This window comes from Lycium barbarum, chromosome 12, assembly GCF_019175385.1.
Source record: "Lycium barbarum isolate Lr01 chromosome 12, ASM1917538v2, whole genome shotgun sequence".
Classification (NCBI taxonomy): domain Eukaryota; kingdom Viridiplantae; phylum Streptophyta; class Magnoliopsida; order Solanales; family Solanaceae; genus Lycium; species Lycium barbarum.
The window spans coordinates 61467969-61478434 of NC_083348.1; the positions used below are offsets into that span (position 1 = coordinate 61467969).

The window sequence follows — 10466 nt, forward strand, 5'->3', positions numbered from 1 at the left end:
AAATTAACGTTAATTTCTTTTAAAATGAGATTGATTTATAGCCAAATAAATATTTGAAGGGTCCAATCATTAAGATTTCATTATTAAATTTATTATACTAAAGTTAGGGGTTTAAATCTAACATTTATTGAATTTTTTGTAATTTTTCACATAAAAATCTATACTATACGTTAAAATATTTGATTCGAATGGCCCCCGTGTCAAGCCACTAGATCCGCCTAAAGTCAAGTTGTGGCTTGTGAATCTTGGACGAATTAATTGTAGTATATGCATAGCTGGAGCTTCTAGTTTCCACCACACAACTAAATCTAAAAAGCTTGCACAAATTAAAGTTATTGTCTAAGCAAAAAAAATTAAAGAAGAAGGATGGGAGTAGTTGAAGAAGCTCACAACGTTAAAGTAATTGGCTCAGGCAAGAAGACTGTCGTACTTGGTCATGGCTTTGGCACTGATCAATCTGTTTGGAAACATCTTATCCCTTACTTAGTTGATGATTATCGTGTTGTCCTTTATGATAACATGGGTGCTGGTCCGACTAATCCAGATTATTTCGACTTTGAACGATACGCTTCTCTTGAAGGTTATGCCTATGATTTACTTGCCATTTTGGAGGAGCTTCAAATCGATTCATGCATATACTTGGGTCATTCTTTATCCTCTATGACTGGTGTTATTGCTTCCATATTTCGTCCTGATCTCTTCTCCAAACTCATCTTGCTTTCTGCGTCTCCAAGGTGAGATCGTCATGACATTTTGCTACATTCCCCTACAAATTCAAATAGATTTAAGTTATATATAGTATTAGTGTTATAGGTCAAAGTCTTAATATGATAGTATAAAAGAATTTTATGCATTTACTTGAGTCAAACTAATATAATTACATCTGATCCATATTATTTTTCGTTTCGCAAGATTGAGTTTCCGAAATATTTGACATCTATTTTTTTAAGAAAATAAGTAGTATTTGTTATTCTCTTTTTTTTCAATTTTATTGTTACTGCTTCCATTTGTGAAGGAAATAAAAAAACTCAAAGGAAAAATAATATAAGCACAAGCGGAAGACTCAACAATGGCTATATAGAAGAAATTTATCAAACTAGAGAGAGAAGGTAGGAGACTTTACTTAATAACTCAAAACTTTTGAATCTCACTACAATAAAATATGTGACATAGCATCCCTATATATAATACTAGAAACCAAAATAGACTAGGACTAGAAAACCCATTCCAATATGAACTAGACAAATAAATCCTAACTAAATATGAATTAAATAAATACCAAATATCAATCCTAAACAACTTTGGATTAATAATCTTGGTTTAATTCCAACATAGCCTCCCTTAAACCAAGATCTTCAACCTTGAGCGTGCTATTAACAATATCATATCTTGTAGAAGTCAACCACCTCAGACTCTCGAACAATTTCCTGAAGTACGTAGCATCAACAAACTTGCGAGTGCCATCTTTAGTCAGCTTCAGTTTCTCTTCAACAAGATTCAAAGTTAATTTGGCTTTCTCCATCTTCAAAATATCATGAGCATATTTGTTCTTCTTTTGTATCCTTCATTAACTCGTCTTGGTTTAAAATCATTTGCTTCTTCACTTGATTTGTACTTGGTCTTGTGTGCCCATCCGACTCTAGTTGACCTTTCAATAGGTGGTAGAGCAGTATCATCAACAAATAATTTTTCTTCAAGCTTCTCAAAATATACAATCTCAGATAATGGTTCAAAATTGATTGCGTCTTCAATATCCAAAATCATGCACGTCAATTGTGGATCTGGACCCTTAATTATTTCTGCTTCAATTTTGGGTAGATCATCAAAAATTTGCTCTTGATGAAATCTTTTGCTTCTTTCATCACTAGATTCATCTTCAATACCTTTAAGCATTTTTTCTTGTGCGATAATGGCGGGTACTTCTATTCCTTTTTCAATAGCCCCACATTGTATAGACCAATCATGTCTATTACATAATTCATTACTTAAAACACTAGTAGCCTCTACCGAAAGAGCATCAGTCCCAATCAAATTATCCTTTTTAGCTATCCCAGAAATCATTGATAAATCAATTTGAACATTATTGGATTCTGCATTGCAATCAAAGATATCTATACCACAACAAGAATTATCTCTACCTTCTCTTCTTTTCTCCATAATTTCTAAATTCTGGCCTTCTTCATTTATTTCTGCCAAATTCAATGACTCTTCTTTATCATTTGGTTCATCCCTTGTTTGCAATGCCCCATCCACTATCTCATGTGTTTGCTGATTCAATGACATCTCATATGCCACCAATTCATCTTCTAGATCATCAACTCTCAACGTATTAAGATCCTGGGTTGCCTCAATATCTATTTTCTTAATGTGAAATTCTAATCTTAGAGACTGCAATATCTTCTCAACAACTTTAACATCTTCCAATACTTCTCCATTAGCCTTCATATCATTAACTAGTTTCATAATTCTTGTAAAAAATTCTTTGACAGGTTCTGTTGGTTTCATCTGAGCCAACTTATACTGTCTCCAAAGCTCTTGAAGTTTCTCTCTCTTCACATCTGCAGCACGCCTATATGATTTCACCAATATTGTCCAAGCCTCTTTTGCCGATTTTGCATGCAAATATTTGTTATATACATGTAATTGGACTTTGCTATTGAGGTAGTAGAATGCCTTATAATTCAGTTGCATTTTTTTCTCCAATTGTGTAGCTGTTTCACCAATCAATATTGTGCCTTCTGGGGTTTCCACGAACCCTTCATCAATAATGGACCATAGTCCAACAACATTGAAGAAATTCTTCATCTGTTGATACCAACTCCCAAAATTATTTTTCCCATCAAACACAAAAACGGGACAATCGGGTAAATATGGAATATTCATATTTTTTTTATGTATGTCGGATCTCACATGAGGCTTTGATCGGATCTCACACAGGCTCTGATACCAATTTGAAGGAAATAAAAAAAACTCAAAGGAAAAATAATATAAGCACAAGCGGAAGACTCAACAATGGCTATATAGAAGAAATTTGTCAAACTAGAGAGAGAAGGTATGAGACTTTACTTAATAACTCAAAACTTTTGAATCTCACTACAATAAAATATGTGACATAGCATCCCTATTTATAATACTAGAAACCAAAATAGACTAGGACTAGAAAACCCATTCCAATATGAACTAGACAAATAAATCCTAACTAAATATGAATTAAATAAATACCAAATATCAATCCTAAACAACTTTGGATTAATAATCTTGGTTTAATTCCAACAATTTGTGAACTGCTAATTAGGTGAAACGCTTAAGAGAGAGATAAAATAAAGTTTAGACTATTCCTCTTATGATTGAGGTTATTATGGATCTTTAATAAAAAATGTTCAAAAATCTCAAGTGTCTGTTTGGAAGATCATCTTGTAATTGAATTTGGGTATAATTAAATAGCGGGTCTATTTATCTAGATGGTCAGCATAGAATTGACGCAATTGAAGGTTGCAGTTAGACTCTCCAATACTCGGATGGGGGGTGAGCTAGGGGGAGGACATGACTAAGAATGGTTGGTAATTACATGGTGTAATTATCAGATGACTTTTCAAGTTCTTTTTATTTTTTCTATTTCTTATATTCACATATGTCGCACATTAAAACTTATTTACATATTCATCTAAAAACCTTTTTGATATAGTTAACTTTTATTAAAATAAAAAGAATATCTAATTTACATAATTACACTATGCAATCAAATGTATATGAGACCGAAAATTACATTGGGCTAAACAAACAATTCATTTTAATTAGTAATTACCACCTTAGTAATCACTATACAGAAATTTCCAAGCACACCTAAAGGATACTACACCCTCCGGATCAAAAAGAGTTTTCACTTAGCCTTTTTTTATTGAGTCAAAAAGAATGTTCACTTATCAAATCAAGAAAAAATTAACCTTATTTTTTAAGATTTGCCCCTATTAAGTGTTATGTGATCAAATCCCAATACATATTTAATTAGGGATAGTTTAGTTAAATTACTTATTTTTGTCCAGGACTATATAGCAATAGCTAATATGGATCGAAGGCAGCATGAATTAATAGACTAACTCAGGAATTACTACTATGTTACGTTCCCTTTAGGTTCATGAATGCAGATGATTACTATGGAGGATTCGAAAAGGAAGACATAGACCAACTAAGTCAAGCGATGGAGTCGAACTACAAGTCATGGATCGAAGGGTTCGCACCACTAGTAATTGGCGGGGACATGGATTCAGTAGCAGTACAAGAATTCAGCAGAACCTTATTCAACATGAGACCAGACATAGCACTTAGTGTTTTTCGTACAATTTTCACGTTTGACCTAAGGCATTTTCTCTCCCGTGTCACGGTGCCTTGTCACATTATTCAGAGCTCAAAAGACTTGGCCGTGCCAGTGGCAGTTTCAGAATATATTCACCAAAATCTAGGCGGCAAGTCAATTGTCGAAGTCATTTCAACTGAAGGTCATCTCCCACAGTTGAGTGCACCAGAAGCCACTGTTCCGGTGTTGCTAAGGCATATTTCTCATGATATCACTACTGATGCTTAGTACGTCTTAAATTCAGCATATATATGTTCAGTTGGATTCAGTTTTCCTGCTTCTGATCATTAAATGACATTGTTGTGTGGCGCTCTATAAAAGGAAAATACTATATATACGTAGTATTCTATATTTGCCCCAATATTGTGATATATGATCAATTTCGCCTCATCCGCCTTAGAAGTCTTGTTTAACCTAAGGTGCAAAATTCCTTGTTCTGAGGAAAGACAAAATATCATTGGGTCATTGGAAAATTCCTTGTTTTGAGGAAAGGAAACGAAATGAATAAGATTATCAGGTTCCTTAAATACAATTTAAAATTGTCTTAGAAGGACTAGAATTTTGACATACATATCCAAAGATTTATTCAACACATTTTAGGAGTCAAGGTGCAGATCTAATCATCGTGCCATTTCTGCCAAGTAAAATAACAATTAAGATATACACTTGTTCTATACTTATATCTCAAATTGACCAACTAGCATGAAACGGCAAACTAAAGCAAACAATTTTTTAACTTTCTCTTGTGAGTTGTGACTAATACTTCAACATTTATCCATAAATCTACTAAGGAACCACTATTTAAACTGCTTATCTTCAAGCCATTCTAGCAGACTACAGAGTAATTCTAACAATATATCTCAACTTCATGGAGCTCTCCAAGATTTTAATTTCATTTTTTGCTCTTCAATTCTTAATTTTTCTATCTCCAATCCATGCAGCACCTGGAAATTCCAATATTTTCAGGGAATACATTGGAGCAGAGTTCAAGAATGTCAAGTTCACTGATGTTCCCATTCACTCTGGCGTCGAATTTCACTTCATTCTCTCTTTTGCCATTGACTACACCACTTCTTCTTCTGCATCTCCCACAAACGGTCAATTCAACATTTTCTGGGACACAGATAACCTCACCCCTTCTTCTGTTTCCGCGATTAAAAACCAACATTCGAATGTCAAAGTAGCATTGAGCTTAGGAGGTGACAGTGTTGGAGGAACCAGCGCGTATTTCAACCCTACTTCGGTCGATTCTTGGGTTTCAAATGCTGTCTCTTCTCTTACAAATATAATTAAGCAATACAATTTGGATGGCATCGATATCGACTATGAACATTTTCAAGCTGACCCTGATACCTTTACAGAGTGCATTGGGAAACTAATTACAACTCTCAAGAACAACGGATTTATTTCATTCGCTTCCATAGCTCCGTTTGATGATGATAAAGTTCAGAGTCATTACAAGGCGCTATGGAAAAGCTATGGTCACCTTATAGACTATGTCAATTTCCAATTTTACGCGTACGATGAGGGGACCACTGTGTCTCAATTCATGGACTATTTTTCTACTCAGAGATCCAATTATGAAGGGGGAAGGATCTTGGCTAGCTTTAGCACTGATGGAAGTGGAGGATTATCTCCAGAAAATGGATTTTTCACAGCTTGTAGTAAGCTTAAAAGTAAAGGAGAGTTGGGTGGAATATTTGTGTGGAGTGCTGATGATTCAAAATCAAATGGTTTCAAATATGAGAAGCAATCACAAGCATTACTGGCCATACCCCACAAGTGATTTCACAATGTTGTAATACAGTTGTAGTTATACAAATCCAAAGCTATGCACCTCTTTGTACAAAATTATGAGGATTTGAATCAATATACTACTAGTGGGTTTATGAATATGTTATGCATTATTCAGAAAAGGAAATCATTGTTTTGTTCATCTTTTTGCCACTGCATTTAAGACTTTTCAGCAATAAGCAAATTAATAAGACAGCCATAAGAATTAATCAAAAGGTATTACGCTCTTTGGGAAAGGTCCATTTACAGCCTCCCAGCTGCAGGTGTTTCAATGACAGACAATAATATGCAAGTACATAATGGCTTCCGTGCCATAGGCAGAGCTAGTGTTGTCAAAAAATTGTTAGCAAACTGTATTCGAAAATGAACATAAACCAGAATTTGAAAACTGTATCAAAAATTTGTAAGAATTAAATCGAGCCCACTGAATTCATAGCGTATCCTTAAGGAAATTATTCCCCTCAATGTACCCGAGGTGTTGGAATATATCCTCCCAGGATAGAACGATCTACTCAGTGTTGTAGCGGTACAACAAACTCACTCGACGACAATAAATCACACTAAGGTTGCATCCTTTATGAGCGGGAATGATAATTAATTAATAATTAAAATTAATTAAATTTAGTCCAAACAGATTATTAATCAAATCATTTGACCAAATCCAAATCCGAAGCCGTGCGACGACGACAGCGCGAGGGGAGGTCCTCTTCTCAACTCTTTATGAGCTAGAAGATGTGCTTCTACATATAAGAGCAAGAATTTTCCCTTTCACTGTAACACCCCGTACCTTTAACCTAAGCTTTGACCACGATCCTAGACTTAGAAAACCAGATAAAGAATGTGGGAATTGGAAATTTCCTCTTCAGCTGTAAGATGGTGGTTTACGCCCATGAACAGTGACCGTATTTCAGTTTACGGGCCGTAAATCAAATCGTAAACTGGTAGTTGAATGTCATATGGTTAAATACGGACCGTATTTCACAATACGGCCCGTATTTCAAATCGTAAACTGAAACCACGGATTTCTGAGCATTCTGGAATTTGGCAATTTGACGTCAAATGGTTAAATACGGACCGTATTTCAAAATACGGCCCGTATTTCAAAATGTATTTGGAATTTGGGAAAATTTCCTTCATGAAAGTTGTAGAGCTTTGAAATACCTTTCCATCGGTATATTATGGGGGTCAAACGGACATCTGTGCAAAGAGTTATGTCCATTTTACTGAAGAGAGGCACTGCTGTCCGTATTTCAAAATACGGCCAGTATTTCAAAATACGGCCCGTATTTTGAAATACGGCCAGTATTTAACTGGGCCGAAAAATGAATTTTTCCAGAACAGTATATATTCGTCCATATCAGTTCAAATCATTATTTTTCATTCCTTCAAGCCCTAGAACGACTTCCTACCCTCTTGCATCATCAAGAACACCAAGGTAAGCCTACTCTAATTATTCCAAATCAATTCTAATACCTATCCTTGTAATCTAAACAAGAAATTATCATTCCTAAACTAGGGCTTTCAAGAAAACCCATCTCAAGGTTCAAGAATTCAAGATTTTGGAAATCTTCTTTAAATGTCAAGTCTTTAATTCAAGTTTTGGAGCAATTAAGGTATGTAGAACTTCCATCCACATGTGGGAATCTCTACGTTCTTCCCCATGCTCCGTTTCTTGATATCCATGAAGTTCAAACCCTAGGACATTAAACCCAACATATTGGTAGCCCGTATTTATGTATTTATGTACATGAATTTTGTATCTATATTCGTTATTGTATTCCTAATCTTCCATTACGGTTATTAGGAACCCTAGCTTAATCCATGAATCATGAATTCTTCCTCATGTATTCTCATTATGTTTATATGAAACTTTATGATTTTATGTAGCAAGTTACAAGCATGTTTTCAAGTCAATTATATATATATAATTATGAACTATTGTTATTACTCATGAATCAAGAACATGTTTGCAAAACTATGACAAGTTATCTCATGAAACCATATTACAAGATATTTCATGAAACCATGTTTACAAGTTATTTCATGAAATCATGATTACAAGTTATTTACAAGTTATTTCACGAAAATCATGGGCTTCTTAGCCAACTATATCATGTTCATGTTTTTGGGAATTGCTTAGTTAACCGAGAAGGCTCAGATAGCCTGAAACTACGTTGCCACCGTAGGATAAGGGTTGTCAGCAAGGAGGCAACATCTTCATTATGCAGTTTGGATCCTTACATGCTTATTATTACTTAAATCTCATACCCCTGGCAAGGTGTGAGTGTTCCGCTGGTAGGACGCAAGTACCAGAATCATGTTGTCGGTTATACTATAGCATTCCCCACGTTACAAGTAGTTTTACATACAAGTATTTCTATTGATTTACTATTTTAAGATTTTACTCACGTTTCATGCTCATGTTCAAATTACATTCAGTTTCAGTTCATGTCCTATATCTATGTTGTGCCATGTTCTTCGTTTCAGCAGGTTTTACATACTAGTACTATTCACCATGTACTAACGTCCCTTTGCCCGGGGCCTGCACTTCACGGTGCAGATACCGGTTTTCAGGAGCATACACCTGCGCAGTAGGATCACTTCAGTTATCAGCTTATTGGTGAGCCCCACTCCTCTCGGGGTTCAACATGGAGTCTGCATTAGTATTCAGTTTATGGTAGTCCAGGGCCATGTCCTGATAGTTAGTATTCAGACATGTTTTAGAGGTTTCATAGACAGATGTTAGTTCACAGAGTCAGTTGTGCTTTCATGTTTGCAGACTATTATGTTTTCATGATATTTCATGCTATGAGAAAATTTCAAGACTTTATTCCGCAAATTACATTTTCTTGATTCATTTAAATTGCATCATATAGATTATGTTGTTTTGATGCCCATGTTGACAAGCAAGCCATGAGGTTCGCTCGGACACATGCAAGCAAGGCCCGAGTGCCGTGTTACTCCCAGGCCATGGTTCGGGGCGTGACATTCACAACCAATGTGGGAGAAATGCTTCATCCAAAAAGCAATAAAGGAACAATTCAAAATTTTCATTTTCCCTCCATATTTTCTTCCCTACATTTTCCATTCATCTACACTAAAAACCCAACAATTCCCTAAATGAATGGGGAATGGCTATAAGATAAAGGAATGCACAAACAAGTGTGTGATTTACAAGTAAAGATTAATTGCATCTGGATAAGTAGGTTTCCCTTTGAACTTTCCGTAGTGAACTTATATCGGATGTACTCGGTCAATCGATAGATATGATATCTTTGAATCGTCGAGCTTTGTTGCACACCTAGACAACATAAGTCACACAATTAACCCTTAACCGTCTATGGTTCTTACGGTTGTGTTTGTTTCAGCCATGAACACCGCCTGGTTTCACAAGTGCATAGAGAATGAGCCTTTACTATCATTCTCCTTGAAGAGGCTTACACTTCACACTCACATAGGTGATTTCTAAACGTGTAGTCCTATAGATACACTATCTGATCATATCCTGCCAAACTTAGAAACAATTAAAAAACTTAAGGCAACCAAGGCCTTTGCCTTAGGCCCCCAAATCATGAAGGCCTCACTTTATATTGGGATTGAATAATTCTTTTTAAAAAAAACATGCATTTTAAATGAAGAATTATAATATTTTTAAAAGAATATTATGTTTTAATTATGATTCCAATGTTTGAGTATTATTTTATATCACATAAATAGTCTTTTGGGTAAAAGAAAACAGTTTTTAGAGATGTTGTTTTGTGAAAATACATTTCTATTTTGTACTATTTTGACAAGTGACTAATGATTTACATTTTTACTTTAGTCACCTTTCTACTTTTTTATCATTTTAAAAACTGCATCACATATTTTCAGTCTTTCTGTGCAAAAACAAAAAGAAGAGAGACGCATAATTTTTTTACTCCTTATGTCAAAAACAAGAATTGAACCGATCAAGAACAAAGTACATTGAAATTCTTTTCTTTTCTTTCATATTTTCAAGTATTTTAGCAACCATTTGAAGTCAAGAGAAATTATTTTGCGATCAAATTATCAACCTTCAAATCTTAAAAAATTAAGGAAATATGCGTCAAATAAAATATATAAAATAGTAAAAAGATAAAAGCCTCTCATCGATTGCTTTAGGTCACAAATATTGTTGAGTCACCTGTTACGTTCCGTATTTTTACATATTGGGACAACCCGGATGAACTATGATAATTTGAGGCCAAGATTATTTCGGGATTTGAAGTCGGGACTTTTGACCATTTGATTTTATTTTGAGATATAAGTTATGTATGAAATTGTTGACATTGCACAC

At 34.7% G+C, this 10466-nt stretch overlaps 2 protein-coding genes across 2 annotated transcripts; both read left to right on the plus strand.

The window, feature by feature from the left end:
- Positions 1 to 272: 272 nt before the first annotated feature.
- LOC132623458 (probable esterase KAI2) lies at positions 273 to 4725 on the plus strand. The gene is made up of 2 exons (XM_060338214.1): positions 273 to 734; positions 4132 to 4725. Exons 1-2 carry the CDS (start codon positions 367 to 369, stop codon positions 4580 to 4582), a joined length of 819 nt encoding a protein of 272 aa, XP_060194197.1. The 5' UTR covers positions 273 to 366; the 3' UTR covers positions 4583 to 4725.
- Positions 4726 to 5095: 370 nt separating this feature from the next.
- LOC132623308 (chitinase 2-like) lies at positions 5096 to 6185 on the plus strand. Its single transcript, XM_060338044.1, has one exon. It carries the CDS (start codon positions 5223 to 5225, stop codon positions 6138 to 6140), a length of 918 nt encoding a protein of 305 aa, XP_060194027.1. The 5' UTR covers positions 5096 to 5222; the 3' UTR covers positions 6141 to 6185.
- Positions 6186 to 10466: the final 4281 nt, after the last annotated feature.